Below are 17,929 nucleotides of genomic sequence, written 5' to 3'. Positions count from 1 at the left end.
TTTGGGATTACCTCAAGATAACAGGTATCTAAAAGCTGGCTATAAACTATGAATGTGCTCATGTGAAAAAGGTGGAGTTCTTAATTGGCAAATCTTAAGAACCATGAGTAAAACTAATTAATATGATGAAACTGTGATATCGTAAAGGAAATAAGGTTATTGCAGCTGCAAAAAAATGGTTTACGGTGATGTAGAATGCATAAATTAGAATCACATAACAGAATAAGAGGAAACAGCAAATAAAAAGGTTAAAAGTAAGGCTTAAAGAGTTCCCACACATTTTCACTGACAAAATTTAACTTTTTAATTAAAAGGTCATGAAAACTTGACTGTGGGAACCCTTGGCTAAATAAGTGTGAGAATTATCACTTAGGCCTTTCCAAATAAAGTTGGCATTTTGAACATTTTCAGTACTTTGGAGTGAGATTATTCAAATAATCCACTGGTATATTTAACTTCACAAACACCACTCTGTGATACATGCCCCTGGTGGACCCTTAATTTAGCTTTATGCCCTCACAGTGTTGTGTTCGAGCAGTATGGCTGTAAAACAAATACAGACATACTTTATCAGCAGAGAACTACCTGAGCTAGAGATGGCGCTGTGCTCAGCCGGCTGGTCCGAGACACCTGAGCTGGCAGTCTGGGGAATGGCTGTGGTCCCCTCTGCTGCCATGGCACCATCGCTGCCTGTTGAGCCCACACTGGCCACACTGCCAGCCAGTGACACCCCATCACCTTGGCTAGCCTCTGGGTCTTGGGGAACCTCCTCACCTGCTGGAAAATCAGTTTCCAACACTCCTGAAAAACAACACAAATGACCTCACAGTCAAAACTCAGCGCTGACTGAAAAGAAATGCAGTCACAGATGACAGATAAAAGCTCATTAACCCACACAAACAAACCACTCAGCCCACCTGGCACGCTGGCGATGCAGACGACATGGGTGTTGCAGGCGTAAAAGCTGTCAAGTAGGTCAGAGGGCTGACTGGCATCCAGCACCATCACCTTTGTGGACGAATGAGTGCTGGTGCACACCCACACCCTGCTGGACGTCTCATCCTGAAGGACCAGCTCCTTCTCCTGCTCCCCTTTCTCCTGATCCTTACAGACAACATTAAATCAACAGTCTTACCAAATTTTAACACAAGTTTGAGGACTTTCTGGGTTTACAGAGTGCAACACCCAGGCTGTAAGGCCAATTTTATTTTGCCCAAATGTTTATAGTAACAAAAACATTACTTCTTTGTCCAGTGAAATGTCAAATGTTGGAAAAATAACTCTTTTTAGGGTGGAGCACATGGAAGACAATGAAAATATTATATTATCATAAAGGTATCTATTTAGTTTACAAAAAGAAAAAGGAAATATATGGCATTTCTGTCCTGATTTCTGTACAATTTTGTGTTCCTTGATCGTCGTGACAAATTCCACTGCTTGCATTCCCTTCATGACAAGTTTAAGAAAGAGAGATTTTACAATGCAGGGAATCATGGAAACACATATTCATAAAATCCAACTTCCCATGTCTGAGCATTTTTAGTATTTTTGAAAGATTAATTTAAGTCTATTTAAAACCAATTAAGGCCTTATTTTTTGATTAATGAATTCAATGCCTTGAATGCCAAGACTTTTTAAGGATCCGCAGGAACCCTGTCCACCTCTCAGTTGGACATCTTACCTTATTGTCTTGCTCCAACTGATCCAGGCTACTCTGAGAACCCTTCGTCTGCTTCATGAGCTCTGGTAATGTCCTCCCTCCAGACAGGTTAACCCCTGCCGCACACCACAGCTGGGGAATAGAGAGGGAATACTTTCTAAAATATTCTTCAGAAATTACCGAAACATACAAAAAAACCCACAATATGCTGCTTGTATCTCTTATCTCGTTGTTGACTTCCGTACCTTCATAGAAGCATCCTTCTGATCCAGAGGTCTCAAGTACACAGGCACAGGTAAGTTCATTTTGTTCTCCAGCTGTCCACCATTTGCCACCTGTTGATGTAAAACCACAACACAGAAAGGACACAGGCTTTTAGAGCGGACTTTTAAACATTATGAATACCGTTCCAAGCCAGTAGCTCTCTGTAGACGGTGACCGTCTGCAGTACAAAAAGAGCGTGTAGGGATAGATGTGCTCTGCAATTTAAGTCAAAAGTTGTCCTCAGTTTCTAGATTTGTGATTCACATTTTGTGAATGTTATTATCTCTGAGGTCCATCACATGATAAAGAAACCTATATAAAACCCATTACCAATATAAAAGACTCGTCTTGCCTGAGAATCACCTTATTTTTAGGTTTTCTTCAGTAAGTAATGCAGCGATAGCCATCTGTGCATTCATGGTTACATTGCAAACAGGAACTGGTAATAGCTTTTAAGGCATACTTTTAAAGGTGCCACTTTACAAAAATGGAAACAAATAAAAGGGGCTCAAGCTGTAGCGCACAGCATAAAGACAGCGTCAAGCTCCATCTGATGGACAACTGAAATGACTGTTTTCTATACAAGACTGTGAAAAACAAAACAACCAAACCAAATCGAAATTGACAGCCTTGCTTACTGACACTGATCTAAAAACACAACAAAAACAACAACAACAACCATATTTCCTCCTACTTGATTTCTGTTAAAAACTTAATTTTCTACCTTGTATTTGCTAGGCAGGCTCCAGCCGTGTGCAGTAACTCGTCCATCCTCCTTCTGCATGTGGGCCTTGACCTGTCTGTACTGGGCTCTTTTCTGCTCTTTACGAGAAGGCGAACTGCACTGGTCCTTTCTACAAAAAGAGCAAAAAAGAACAAAGTGTCATCAGCATATACATGTACATTAGTTTTGGCCATTAGCTGAAAATATTATTCTACAGATGTTTTTGGAATAAAGATAGAATGATGGACATCAAACCTAAATGGCTCACACTGTAAATTATTAAGATGTTATCACTGAATTTGCCTTTTTGCTTAGGTTTTTGGCTTCACATTTCAAGCTTTTTATAGAATTTCCTTCAAAATGTTCATCTTGATAAAAAACACCAAACACATTCACCTAACACTATTACTCACTCTTCATTGAGGAAGTCGAAAGTCTTGGACTTCTCTGTGGGGAACTGGGAGAAGGTGCTACTCCTCTTTACCATGCCACCCGGGGCATTGTACTTCATGTTGGAACCGGACTCCACCTTCTTTATAGCCGGGGCACTGGAGGAGGAGCTAAACAGTCTGCTGAAGCTGCAGGTGGCGAGGTTACAGAAAGCCAGAGAGGGAAACAGAGCAGACAGGAGTGCAGGGAAAAAGCAAGGGAGGGGGGTCACCAACCAACCATCCAACCAGAACAGAAGAAACCACCAACATTTACTGAACAGTGACACAAAGCATGCTGGGAGTCATGAAATAGCTGAGCAATTTCCTATCACATTTAACTCTGACTGGGAAGAACATCAGTACTTTTAAGAACTAACCAAGTCGTGTAATTAGCACACAGTGCTGTCAACAGTATCTGAAGTGTCGAGTTTTGCACTTATGCAACTAAGTTCCTGGTGTCCGCTGATGACAAGGTATCCACCTGTGCTCCTTTAACCTGTGGGGTGCCTCAGGGATCAATTCTTGGACCCATATTTCATTTATGTATACTTCCACTGAGCATCACCTACACTGATAATACACAACTTTACCTATCCGACAAGCCCGGTGCCCTCTCAAATTTAACTATTCTTTACAAGAGTGTGGTCGAGATCAATAACCGGAGGTTTAAAAAACCCACATACACTATTTTGAGCTGTGATGCAGCATTTTTTTGGTGCTATTTTGTCCTGTTTTAATGTTATTGTTGTTTGCATACTTTGTACTTTTAACTAAGGATGCACGATATTGGAGTTTTTGACGATATCTGATATGCTGATATAAAAACAACCCATTTGGCCAATAATTGATACCAAATTGATATAGCCACTTTTATCCCCACCTAATTTAAGTGATCATCAAGTCTCTTCTGTAGTGGAATTGTCAACATACTATGCATACTCGTGATGGGCCACCAGCAGATGGAGACATTAAATATAATGCTTTTCAATGCATGTAATATTCATTCATTGTGCAAAATAAGAAAAAAAAATCAACTTTGGGTTGATGATTTAGACATGCTCACTTTGTCATTACAACAGAAATACATATTGTGATATCAGCAGAAATTTGCATTTTTGCCGATTCCAATATTTCATTTATCTGCCGATACCAATGACCTGCCACTATTATCGTACATCCCTATTTTTAACCTCTTGTATTTTGTAAAGCACTTTGTAATCAAGGATTTGAAAGGTCCTTTATAAATAAAATTTTAGTTACTTACTTACTAATGCATATTTAAAACACCTGGCTTGTGAAAATAAAAGTCTGAATAAACGCATAAAAATATCACAGTTCAAATATCACATATAAAAGATGGGGAAAGCTTTGTTGCATAAGTAAATATCAGTCGAATCATAGTAGAAAATGAAATCAAATGACATATTCACTCACTCTTAAATAATATTTTTGGTCAATATTTTCTTAATGTCTACTCACAAAAAGCCAAGCAAACACCTACCAAATCTGTTCAAATATTCCCTATGATAAAAAAGCACACTGAGCTGGAGGTTCGACCTCATTTAAGGCCTCTTTAGCTCCCTATGAGCAGACAGAGTAGGAAAACATCAAAAAGGTACACAGCAGGCGGGAGACAGGAAAGCCCGGGGCACAAGGAAAGTCATGTCTGAGCACTTTGTGATAACAACTGATGCACTTCACGAGAGAAAAGTTTATGGATAAAGACACATCAAAGTTGGATCCATTTGTAATGGAGGAGCAGTTCTGTGTCAGTGGAGGGAAAGAGAGGTTTGGCTGGGTGAGGGTTTATTAAACCATCTTTACCTAATGCTGCCAATTCAATAGCACATCCCCGGAAAACATAAGAAAAAGATGTATTTGAATAGTTGAGAAAAAATGTCACAGGGGTTGACCTCAATAGGATATCAAAATTATAACCCCGACCAAGTAAGTTTTTTTTAAAAAAAGAAAAAGAAAAAAAGAAAAGAGCACATTTGGGAGGACTTACAACTGCCAGATGCTGGATTTCTTTTTTTCTGTGAGGGTTGGATTTTCTCTTGAGGCCCTTAAGAAGAGGACAAGATTGACATCAAGTTAGATTTTAACAGTTAGAAGACACACAAGTACAGGTTGCAGATGTCAAACTGCTTCTTATATTGAAAAATGATGCTGTTTTCAACAGCAGCAACAAAATCTAACATCATCAGTTCAGAAAACATTATGCTCATGTTGGTCAACATGGGTTGTCCGTTCTTTCGCAAGAACAGGAAGAGAGATTTTAACTGTCAGTTTTAATATCTGTCAATAGTGGCATACATGCTAATGTTAGCCTAAAGGGCTAGGATGTTTACTGTTGCTTGACAACACTGTCAGCTGCTGATGTAATCAACCAAAAGTTTTAAACCTGAATATGATACGTGTTCAAAATTATCGGGAAGGTTGACTGATGTATGTATGTACTGATGTATTTTTGTGTTTGTGTTTATATATTCATATTATTTTTATTTTATTTTTTTAAACGTATTATAACATATATCTTTGTTTTATGATGTTGTACTTTTCGATTTAAATTTCAACTTTATGCTTCTTTTGTGGGCTATGTTCTGGAGGTGGGGGTTTGAGGTGGTGTTCATGAATTATATTAATTACTTATTGAATGAATGATTGTTACTGGAAAATAAAAAAAAAACAAAATTTGAAAAAAAAGGAGCATCAATTTGTATTCTTATACAAAATATAGAAATTCAAGCACTTTCAAGGACACATGTTTATTTATATCTATTTACAAAAACTTTTAAGGCCTGAATTTTTTTCTCTCAAATTCACAAACTTTCCAGAATTTCAAGGACTGTTGACATTTACAGATATCAGCTTTGACATAAGAAAACAGCAGATATCATTCACACAAAACAAGTGCGAAACTGGGATTAAGATCGTATGTGGTGATTATGAATTATGAGTTAAAGAGACTTTAACACAGTTTGGTGTATTCGTGACAGCCAGTAACACACTCCAATAATAACCCTAACGTAAACAAATACATTATTTTGCACACATGCTTAAATCTGAAGCCTTCTGTGTGTACCTGATCATCTCTGTCCACCGCACCGCTTCCTGCAGCTCCATCAGTCTCTCTTTGTACTGGTTCCTTTCCATCAGCACTCTGGCCATTTCCACTCTGGTGAAGCGCTTCCTCTGCGCTGTCGGTACATCACTCTGTGGTAGCACACAATTAAACCCACATGTGACCATGAAGAAGTATATTTATCATTGATGAGCTACAGGAATATGTTATATACTGGATATGCATTAACACAAATGTGAGTCTGAAATCATTGTCAAAAAGATGCAAAAGACTCACATCTTCTTCCTCTTTAGTTTTCTGTTTCACTTCCTCCATTTCCAGTCGCACTCTGAAAAGAAGCCCATTTATTTAGTATATACAGAAAAAAAATGTATCAATTCATGTTGCAATGCTCTGTTGGTATTTAACAATTTACAGGCACAGTTATAACAATAAGGCCACTCAGAGTGTGCAGACCTCACCTAAGGCCAATTGTATAGTTCAGTCTTCTATGATATGCAAATCTGTAAGTGCAAACACTATATATGCTTGGGATCCTGGACATATTTCCAAAATTATTAAAAGATGGGAATGACCTGTGGTTGAAGTCTACAAGCGCAATCTTCACACCCAGTATCACTGCTCTTTTTCATGAAGCGTAAAGAACAGTTTGCCTTAAAATTTCTGGTGGAGTTTATTGCAAGAAACTTACATTTGCATGTACGGAAATGAAATCCATTCACTTAGGAAAAAATATTTGCCCTGTTTTTCTGAATTGCCAAGATTAATATCTCAGAATCCTGAGAAAGGTTTTCATGGGAAAAAAATTATCACGATTAGAGAAAATATGAGCTTTTTTTCCCCATAAAAACTTTTCTCCTAATTCTGAGACATTTATCTCATTTATTCAAAAAAGCAGTGCAGAATTTCATTTCTTAAGTGAATGCATTTATGCATGTCAGAAGAAAATGGAGTCATACTATTACATTTTACTGCCGGACAAATACCTATCTAGAAATATTAACAATATTTGAAAGTGAAAAAAAAGAAAGTGTGTATCTGCCTTGTGATTCATATTAGCTCCCATAATCCCATAATTCCCATAATCCTGCTGACAAACAAACAAACTGAACATTAAAAGTGCTACTTGTCATGACTGCTGACTTACTTCTTGAATTCCTCCTCCATCTCTCTGTTCTTGTCCTCCAGCTTGGCCTTGGCCTGCTGCACAGCCTCCAGCTCCCCCTGCAACATCTCCTTCTCACAGGTCAGCTCGTCCACCTTCAGTATCAAGTCTTTATTCACCACATTCAGAGCATTCCTGGACAGATGGACGAGGACATTTAAGTCTGTTTGTAAAGTACCGTTGGTGCATTTTAACAGGGACAGAGGATCAGGAAGAAATCCCTTAAAAAATCATGACACAAAAAACATTAAAGTTTGGTATTTTTTAATCTGAACCCTTTTTGTCCATGTTTTTGAGTCCAAGTTACTCACAGGATAAACAATTTCTGAAACTGAACGAGAGCGCTGCAGCCAGCAGCAGCAAAATGGGCTGCAGTGTCACTACTTGTGGCCTATTTGCATGTTAATGTTTGTCCACTAAATTGCTTTTTTTCCCTGACAGGCTCGGATTACCATTATTAAGTGTCTGACAACATTATGGAAAGCATCCCTAGAGTGACAGATGTTTTTGTTAGAGTAAGGTCCTTGTTGTGTAACTAGAAACAGCATGCTATCAGCAAACCAACCAGACTCCATATAATAGACAGTCATTTTAATGTGAATACAGGTAGCATATTTCCACATCTAACTGAATGAACTAAGGATTTATTTCAACAAAACCAGAGCTGATTATTGTTGGAACAACGTTAAACAAGCAAGAACTGTTTTTATGAGTTTTATTTATTTCTGTCAACTTTGAATGAAGTTTGTTTTACTATGATAAAATCAATGTTTATTTTAACAGAGTCTGGTAGGTTTGGCGATAGTGATTTCGGGGTTGTTTCTGGTTAAATAAAAAGGACCTTGATTTTTAGAAAAAGGTCAATCTCTGTGGGAATACTTCACATAATTTATCAGACAAAAATCTGTACACATCAGTGACAAAAACAAGCACTTTTAAGGGACGTAAATAATTTGATAATGCAGAAATGCTGCCAATGGTCACATCAAAGCGTGCTTTGCTCCTGCAGTCTGCAGAGGTCTCGCTCAATACTTGACTGATTTTAATAAATGTTATCTCCATTTGTCACTTAGACAAAGAACCAGATTGAAGAATACTGAAGTTACCCTTTCAGTTATACACTTACTTTGTCTCAAGCAACTGTGAATTCTCCTGGATGAGATTTTCCACTTCCCGGCCCATACCTGAACAGAGTCAATGATGACATTAGAGTTTGATCACATATAAAACAGACTGACAACAAGCTGGAACAGTAACTACATCAACACTACAGATTAAGATACACCACTAGAGATTATTCTTACGGGGGTAAAATCCAACAAGGCACTACGTAGGATGTGAAATATCTCCTAGTGAGATATTTGTTCTTATAGGTTTCACAGCACAAGGCACTACCAAAAACAAACAAATCCACAGCACACGTCACATGACCGACAGGAGAAGGATGGATAGAGTGGGTGGGATCTTACCAATCAAACTAAGGTCTGAGAAAACCATGCAATCCAAGTCAGGCGGAAAGAACAAGGAAGAGAGAGAGAGAGAGAGAGAGAGAGAAAGAAATGCGGATATAGTTTGAGACAGTGAAATGACCAAAATGATGAAGGAGCCAGAGCTTAACGTGTAGCGTTTGACTCCACAAGCAAAAGATGCTGTTGGGTCTCTAAAGCTAGTTAGGAACGTCAATCGCAGCGGTACAGAGAAAGAAAACAGGAAAATTCAAGAGCAAAAAAAAAAAAAAAAAAAAAACTCAAGCTGTAAAAAGAACAGTTAGGGCAACAAAGGAAGCTTGAACTCCATCATTCATGCACCGAACTTTGTCAGAAGTAGCTAAAAGTCAGCAGCTGAAAAGATGTAAATTGTGCATTGCTGAACCAACTGTATGCCTACGGTTATAAAACATAATGAAGAAGAGGATGTGAGCGGTAACGATGACGGAAATGGCAGAAAGTGTCAAATAAGTAAAGGTCAAAGGGACACCACAGAAGAAAGTTTGACTGAGGAAAGGTTTGAGGTCATACACACCAGAGTACTCCACTGGGATTATGGACAAAAGCCAGAGGATGAGATACGGGAGAGAGAGAGGTGATGTTAACATGGGTAGATGGCTAACACTGCGTATAACAGCAGGACCAAAGCAAGAGGTGTGGCATCGCAGCAAACAGCAGGTGTTGGAGTTACTATGAGTTTTAAACTAGTGCTATCAGTAGAGCAACAGCTGCTAGCCAAACATCGCATTAGAGCACCAGCAAAACACCTTTATGGGCATTTTTAAGAAATACTCAGGTTATTAAGCACTTCATTTGTTTGCAATACATTTAACTGATGATCTCACTTGTAGCCTTGTTAGTGGACAAAAGTTACAATCTGCATTTTTTTTTCATTTTTAGGATAAAGAGTCCTATGGGTAATATAGAGAAAATCAAGTATCACAATGTTTTTGACCAAATATCTTGATATCATTAGTGCGGAGGCATAAAAATTACATAAAAATCTCTTTACTGTAAAACCAGGAAAAAGACAATGCTTACAATATTTTGATATCAAAAATCTACAATGTTTTTTAGTCACATATAATGATTATAATACTGATACACTGCCCAGCCCTACTAAGTCTCTAGCACACGTTTCACCTCTGGCCTCTTCTGTACCGTGTACAAGCATATACCAGCAAATTAAAAACAAGTAACTTCAATAGCCATGGTTCAATAGTCACAAATAAAATGTATATGCTTAAGCTTCGCACAAGATCCAAAACTGGAAACTGAGCTTTTACACAAAACATTATTATTTTTATATATTCATGTACTAGAGGAAGCCGTGTCAGTAGTGTTTTTTTTCACATAATCACTGAGTCAATTCATAACTGAGTTGAGACATTTTAAAAAGACTTTACCGATGTAATCCAGGTGAAATGTGCTCAGAGCATCTGACAGGATTTCAGCCACATAATTCCATTTTAGCACTACTTTGTTCGAACAAAGATCAAGTTTTTAACTCACCCAGCAGGTCGGCCCCTTCGTCCACATCCCCTATGAGCCCAGTGCCTGCAGACGACAGCTCTTCAAACAGAGAGTCTGTGTTTCGGTCAAATGCCATGTTCTCAATGCCTTTAGTGGGAGTACTGGAAGAGTACCAACAACAGGAGGTGATAATATGCTATTTGGTGAAATTTTGTTTAAAACTGGCCTGACAGCATCTTCTGTGTACAACCTGCAGGGCTTGTATCCGATGAGATCCATGTCCAGCTCAGGAGTGGACTCGATGATGTCCTGCACATCTGAGCTGTCCTCATTTTCAGGCAAACCTGTGTGAGACATAACACAGGTGAAAAATAGAAGAAAGAATACTTTAAGAAAAAAATTTAAAAACCATGACATTTTTAGATTGAGGTTACAAAAAACTACTTTCTCCATGATACCTCCACAGCATTAAAACTTCATGCTTAGTATAAATAACGTATTTATATAGCAACAAAGAGAAATTACATAACTGCCATCAAGACTAATGGATAACTAATGAATGTCATTCTGTTACTTGTGCAGTTTCACAATGTTTGACCCTACCCACTGATATGCTTCTAGTCCCCGGTGCAGCCTGCACCTCCGTGCTCTTACTGTTCCCATCTTCCCTCTCCATGTCCGAGGCTGTGGTGGACATCGGTGTGGCCGACTTGGAGCCCGTGAAGTCCGATAGCTCATCCTGCAATGAAAAGGGGCTTAATGACAGCAACATTTAGAGACATTTACAGTCAAGGGTGAAAACGGCAAACAAAAACAACACATTTGGATCACAAAGAAAACAACAGCACAACACAGTTTACGATCTAAAAGGTTAAAAGAATACTTTACCACCAAATTGATAATTTGTATATCAATTTCTCACCCATGCTTCGTTCAGTTTGAGAAGAATACATTGTTTTTCATGCATGCCTGCAGTGAACAAAGAATCCAAAAACAAAAAAATCTTGATGAATTGAAGTCACTGGGGTCAACCTTTAACAACTAAAAAACCGTATCAGAACATGTTTGCAAACTCCGACACAACTTGTGCAGTACAAAGTCTTTTTTTATCCAGTCATATGCTCAGTACTTCTCAAACAGACAGGCCTTTTCAGAGGGGAACTGACTAGAAACTGAAACTTACCGATGTTGTCTTCAAAGTTATAAGACCTGCTGAACATGGGAGTTGCTGGTCTACTGCTGCTTCGGTTGGTAGTTTGTTTGTGTTAATGCGTGACTTTGATGAATCTGAACTAACCCCTTAAAAAAAACAAAGTCACACATTAACACAAAAATGTAACTGATCGCAGCAGCAGACCAGCAGGAAGTAAAATGACTGTTTTTGTCAATGGAGTCTGGCACTGAAGAGAGCAGACGTTCAGTTCCCTGTTGAAAGGGCTGTCAGTTTGGGAAATACTGAGCTTACACCTGGAAAAATGAGACTTAGATTATACTGCAACACGTTCTGAGATAATTTGTAAATGAATGTTTTGATATAGTTTTGCTGTTGTTAAATGTGGCCCTTAATTCATCAAGAACTCTGTTTTTGGATTCTTCATTCACTGCACGCATGCAAAAGTTTTCTTCACTCAGTGTAATGGATTGTGAGTGATTGAAATACAAATGCTTAATTGAGGGGTTATATATTCTTTTCACATGGTTAACAAGTGCTAAACACAAACTAGAAAAGGCTAGAGGTTCACTACGTACGCTACACATGCAGTACAACGGAAGACAGAAGTCTAGTTATTTTTAGCTCTTACAGTTTGTAGAGCAAGAGCATCGTCATTTATCTTAAAGCAAAAATCTAAATGTCTTAAACACATTAACTTGAAATACTAAGCTACAGGGAATTGTTATGTTGTTACACTGGAACTCAAGACAACATGAGGAAATCTGAAAAACTGTGCATAAATGCAAACAAAGACACTGAAACACGAAACAAAGTTGTACTTTACAAACAGAGGCAGAGAAAAAAACAGGAGCAACACAGAGCTAGCACACAAACACAGACAAGGATGTCCACACAGAGCTACACGGACTGCAGGGGGGCTTTACACAACAAACTACCTCTATGGTACACATCAAAACAAAACACAACACAAACCCAGACAAGATCCAAAAACTAAACAGTTACAAAGAAAATGGACAGAGATTGAAAGTATGAATCCACTGCGCATCAGATCGAATTTTACACAAAGACAGCATTAAAAGAAAAGAAAACTATTTGACTGTCTGATGCTATGTTATTGTGCAATGAGTGATCAAAAATGTAGGTTATGTTGAAGTTCTCCATGAATGAAGCCAAAATATGAAGAAGCATATGGAATATAAATCGCATGCATTTAACTGAAAAGAAAAACAATATGGGGGCCAGATGCAACCACGCTGTTACTGACTTTACAAGATTAATTATCAACCAATTTTTTGCAGGACACAGCTGATTGTTTTGCTGTTTGCATTTAGATTTTTTAAAGACACCAATACGGCCTTCATACAGAGCGTGGTTTCATGTAGCATGATCTACTGCAGGTGGTGTGTGAAGTGAGGGTCTATAAACGCACAAAGTTAGAGGCGACGCTTTTGAAATGATGAAACAGCATAGTGGGGGAGACTACTGAAGCCCACACACACGCAAACACAAATACTGTGCGGTCAACAGCCAATGCAGGCGTGCTGCTGCTGCTGCTGCTTCTACTGCCACTGGCACTTTCGCCAGCCGCCACTCATCCAACTACCTTGCAGTCGTCTGCCAGTGAATTCCCCCAAGTAGAGTCCTGCGCACTCTTACCCTCCCTTTCCTTTGGGGGGTCGCCAAAGTCCAACTGCTTGGAGGGGAAGAGTAAGAATGAAGCTTACATGTGCAGAGGCAGTTCAGCAGAAATGCATACACCCCAAAGTGTGCATGTCTGTGAAGTGAATGGATCAGTAATGTTGTATGTAACAAGGTATGTAGATACAAGCAGGCCTGTGTGTGGTGTGTGTGTCCGCACACGGATAGGTTGTAGTGTAGACCCGACTTTCTAATGAACATGCAATACAACAATCATTAATCAAAGTCATTAATCTTTTTTGTTTGTCATTTTCTGTAAAATGTACCTATATCATCATTTTTTTCCGTCATTATCTAGTTCCAGCTTCTCAATTGTGTAGATTTACAGCTTTTCTTTGTCCTGTCTGCTGAAGACATCTTGGGCTGTAAGAAATTGTGATGGATATTTTCACTTTTTTTCTAACAGGTATCATTCGTTTCTGCCCTAACCAACTTGATTCTTTGGTCAAACCTGCAGGCAAAATACCTTTCAAGATATCTTTACATCCGTACTTTGTACACATTTGTACTTAAAGTATGGACCAGTTATGAAAATTAAAAACACAACTTCTTTATCACTAACTAAAATGCTTACAAAATTCTATACTGAAATATTATTCTAATTGTATTGCACAACTATATATCTACTTTGATTGGCTTAAAAGAGTACCCCATCTATTTTGCATTGCACTACTGTATGTTTGTCAGACTGATGGACAGTTTTGAAGAACATATCACTGCAAAGTTGACCACAACCACATATTTTTATCTCATTATGAACAATACAACTCTGCCGACAGTTTAGCCAGAGAGAAGAATTTGTTATACTACTTAGGGTTGGATGATATTTACTGAATTGGCATATGACAACATCCACAGTAAAACATGACCATGGGCAAACCACCAGCTTTACACATTGCAGAAGCATAATTGTCAGAACTGCAGACAAGTTTAGAGACACAAAGTCTGAGCCCCACGGCGTGTGAGTGTGTGTGAGAGAGAGTGACAGAGAGAGGAGAGGGTGGAAGGTGGACTATTGCACACAAAGTTTCTGCGAGTTATCAATAACTTATTCAGGATAATGCTTTGTCACTTTTTTATGTGCCTGCCGGAAACTGTGATATTTTTCCAGTTAATTAATAAAATAAAATAAAATAAAATAAAAATGCAGTCAGCCCAGCAGGCATGGGTGGATTTTTATCAGTGAGTAAACGGTGGCAAATCTTCACGGCGGTGGTGGCAGATTTGATCACCAAACAAGGTTCCAGTTAATCTGACAGGTACGAATGCAAGTCAGGCCACAACAAACCTTCATCCCCATGATGGTGAATAAGAACAGAGAAAAGCAGGGTGGGGCTTTTAAATCATGATGGTATGCTCAGTGGTCTATGACTGACTGCCACTGGCGAAAGCCGAAACAGTGGCTAATGTAGCCTCAAGCAGCTATCCTACAGCAGAGATGAGGAGCGGGCTCCAGAGGTCTGATAAGCTCACGTCTTTCTCACATCTACAGATTGTTTTTCATTTTCAAACTTGTTGTCTTCAGCCCCAACTGACATTTACCAGATTTCGTACAACTTCCTCTGGAGTCACCAAAAGCTTTATGCAACTCTTTTTTCTTCATACCCAGTACTACCCGAGACCAAAATCAAGACCAAGACCTGCAAACTGAGTTAGATGTGCTAAATTGGTGGAGTTCCTCTTTAATTTCTGTGTAAAGATCCCTTGAATGAAACAAAAAGCAGTGATTTAGAAAACAAGTATACGCCAGCTTCGAAGGCAATGGGATGCTTTTATGACTCATTTTGTGGATGGAGATTAGATCATGGCTGGCATGCGCGCATATGCACCTCATCAACCTGTCGTTCCTTTTCACATGAAAACACCACCCACTCCCACGAATAAATATGACATCTCTGTTTAACTCTGCCTGCCTATCAAAGCCACTCGTGTTCAAAAGGCCACAGCTCAACAATAACCGTCCTGTAGCACCGATTACATAAGAACTAATCACATTCCAGCTAGCCTTTTTCTCTCTCAGTGACTGGCTGCGAGCCATACAGCGGCATCGCTCCCATGATGCACCGCGCCACAGAGCTGATGTCCCAGTTTTAACAAAGACGCAGCAGTGGGATGAATTAACATTGTCACCCTCCAGGTCCAGACTGCCACAGATACAAACATAACCCACACACCAAAAGTATTTTGAGTACCAGCACCAGTCACTGTTATGCATAAAGAACAACTTCTTTTATCAGAGAAAACATAATCATAATAATGTCTGTTAGAAGACTAACTTGTGTTCCCAGTAGTATCTAAAGCAGTAAATTGAAAACACACATCATAAGATAAAACTCGGTATTCAAATTTGCGCATCAAATAGAAAATGGCTGCTATTTATATTATGAATATTCATGTGATACATTTAATGATCTCCACTGACTGCTGCACCAGGAAAACAGAGTTTGCATATTCATCAATGGATAAAGAGGAGGATGTCTGAAAACAGAGATGGCCTTGTCAGACGCCTACTAAAATACGCTTGAGCACGCCCGAGCCTTATCAAAGGCTCTCTATTTTTAAACGGATCCAAAGCCAAAACTCCTCTATCTTCAAGCGCTGGCAGGAGGGCTGGAAACACTCAGCCAAGAAAAGGGATGATAATGATCTCCATATTTTATGCATTTTGTATGTTTGCATACACTTAATTTGATCAAACAGCTAAGACGGTGAGAGCTTTCAGGTAGTAACTGATAATAAGGGGTCAAATAATTTGAAACAAGGGAGAGAAAAATGTATTATATTATATTTTATTATATATTTTATTTTTTAATTATCATCATATTTCAAACTAGACTGTCAGACTTCAACATGTCACCAGCTATCCTACAGTCAAAAATTCCCCCAAAAATCTGTCGTTAGGTTTTTGTGTCAGGAGATATGTCATTTGTCGTTGTTTGTTCTTTTTGAAAAAAAAAACACACTGTATTAAGTCCACCTATTGTGACTAAAGTTTACATGGAGCCGCCGTCCACACACCTACCTTGAGGCTAGTGTTGGACCGTGTTGGGTCGGTGAACCTCCAGCTCTCTGTGCCCGGTGTCTCTGCTCTGGTCTGAGGATCGGGGATCAGCAAAGACGCCCCACCTGACGATGGGAAGATCCCTAAAGAAAGAGGCCGCTCTCTCCTGAAGGAACAAGAACAAATAATTGATATTTGTCCACAAATTTCATCACAACTTAGCCAATTTTGAACCAATAAACTGTATTTAAAGTAATAATCTCAAAGTTTTGTATTTAAATAAATGCCTGTTCAGTCACTATCTAACCCCGAATGAGGTAACACTATGGTGATTGAGGCCGTGGCCCACTGATGAAATGTGATGAAAGCCTCTGCATTTGCAGTATTACAAACTGGGTGTCGAGGCGGCAACATTTCCAGGAAAAATCGTAAGCGGCACACACTCTTTCCATCACCCGTCAGTGGTTGGTTCACACGAGAGTGTGAGCGGAGCTAACGCAGAAGACCTATTCTTCAACTCACATCACATAGAAAGTAAAATCCCAAAACACACCTGAAATTTACGCTAATCACCCCAAGTGCAACCAAAGACAACAAAACAGAGATCTTCAAGATAGTAACATTAAATAGTATGGAAATAAAAATATTTACCCTCTGAAACCTGAGCAAATTGGTTTAATTTGTTTCAAAAATATGCTGAGAAGGCAATGAGAAACTTAGCAAGACATGGTCTGAAAATCAGCAAGAAATTAGTAAAAAAATTTCATGGAAATTACCTGAAAACAAGAGAAAAAAATTAATAAGAATTTCAAATATAAAATTAAAATAATAAAAGTATAGTTTTCTGGAAAACTGTCTTATTTTTTAAGACAAATTTCCAGCTCATTTTCTTTTTCTTTTTCTTGTAACCTTTGACTAATTTCTTGCAATTTGTGGGACAAAAAGTTGGTCATTGCCTTTCCCCCATGTTTTTCCCCAAAGAAATCAAACCAATTGGCTCAGGTATCAAAGGGTCAAATAATAAAAGCCGACTGAATGGAGCACAAGATAACTGTTATCGATCCGGGTTTCAAAGGGTTGATCTTTGCATTTTCTATGTTTGTGCTGTTTGAAAATTACGTTTTTGGTTGAGGTTGATACAGCAGCAGAAGTGGAAAGCATCAAAATCCTTGTTGATAAATAATTGTGAAATTATGCTGTCAGAGCCCTAATACATCAGTCCTACAATAAGTTCACAAACTTGTTTACATGTTTGTCCGTTGTGTTTTGTGTCACGAAAGACAGGGTTCTTCCTGAGGAGCGCCACGTGTCTCTAAAGCAGCGCTCATGTCATATTGGAAGTTTCCAACTTGTAAATAGCATTAATGACAGCATCCACACTGGAATTATAGCTGCCTTCTATAGCCTTCTTTACACAATTAAAAACAAATATGGATTCCCCACATCAACCAAAGTGTGTCATTGAATTTAATTAAACCCAAATGAACAGATATGGTGATGCATTCCTACCACACAGCATATCACTCCACACATAACCAGCTCTGTAATCACACACCCCTCTTAAAGACGTGAACACTTACAAGCTGTTTACATATAAGTCTTTTCCATATCTGCCATCCATCCCATATGACACTCACCCAGCATTAAAACAAACGTATCTGTCATGGTCTTACCTGACTCGACCGACGGCGCTTGACTCTGACGTCTCACCAATCTGCTGCATTTTGATCCTCTCTACATGCTCCATGTAGTTATGGATCATCTACA

At 38.8% G+C, this 17,929-nt stretch overlaps 1 protein-coding gene across 6 annotated transcripts in view; it reads right to left on the bottom strand.

The window, feature by feature from the left end:
- Positions 1–17,929, bottom strand: part of spag9a (sperm associated antigen 9a) — a 40,444-nt gene that overhangs the window by 12,994 nt on the left and 9,521 nt on the right. For 2 of the 6 annotated variants that reach the window (XM_042504865.1, XM_042504866.1), the window contains exons 4-22: positions 17,836–17,924; positions 16,184–16,328; positions 13,067–13,156; positions 10,893–11,028; positions 10,540–10,633; positions 10,329–10,450; positions 9,352–9,363; positions 8,799–8,813; positions 8,456–8,513; positions 7,312–7,464; positions 6,441–6,492; positions 6,165–6,295; positions 5,088–5,144; positions 3,062–3,226; positions 2,649–2,778; positions 1,906–1,995; positions 1,682–1,792; positions 918–1,104; positions 586–801 (exon numbers count right to left, since the gene is read on the bottom strand). In XM_042504865.1, the coding sequence (XP_042360799.1) occupies positions 586–801; positions 918–1,104; positions 1,682–1,792; positions 1,906–1,995; positions 2,649–2,778; positions 3,062–3,226; positions 5,088–5,144; positions 6,165–6,295; positions 6,441–6,492; positions 7,312–7,464; positions 8,456–8,513; positions 8,799–8,813; positions 9,352–9,363; positions 10,329–10,450; positions 10,540–10,633; positions 10,893–11,028; positions 13,067–13,156; positions 16,184–16,328; positions 17,836–17,924 (2,053 nt within the window). The remainder of the gene's footprint in view (positions 1–585; positions 802–917; positions 1,105–1,681; positions 1,793–1,905; positions 1,996–2,648; positions 2,779–3,061; positions 3,227–5,087; positions 5,145–6,164; positions 6,296–6,440; positions 6,493–7,311; positions 7,465–8,455; positions 8,514–8,798; positions 8,814–9,351; positions 9,364–10,328; positions 10,451–10,539; positions 10,634–10,892; positions 11,029–13,066; positions 13,157–16,183; positions 16,329–17,835; positions 17,925–17,929) is intronic. The other 4 variants (XM_042504867.1, XM_042504868.1, XM_042504869.1 and 1 more) reach the window with 4 other exon arrangements.

The sequence above is a fragment of the Plectropomus leopardus genome, chromosome 17 (genome assembly GCF_008729295.1).
Source record: "Plectropomus leopardus isolate mb chromosome 17, YSFRI_Pleo_2.0, whole genome shotgun sequence".
Taxonomy (NCBI): domain Eukaryota; kingdom Metazoa; phylum Chordata; class Actinopteri; order Perciformes; family Serranidae; genus Plectropomus; species Plectropomus leopardus.
The sequence above is the reverse complement of the archived record's forward strand: the minus strand, read 5'-3'. Positions and strand labels throughout refer to the sequence as shown.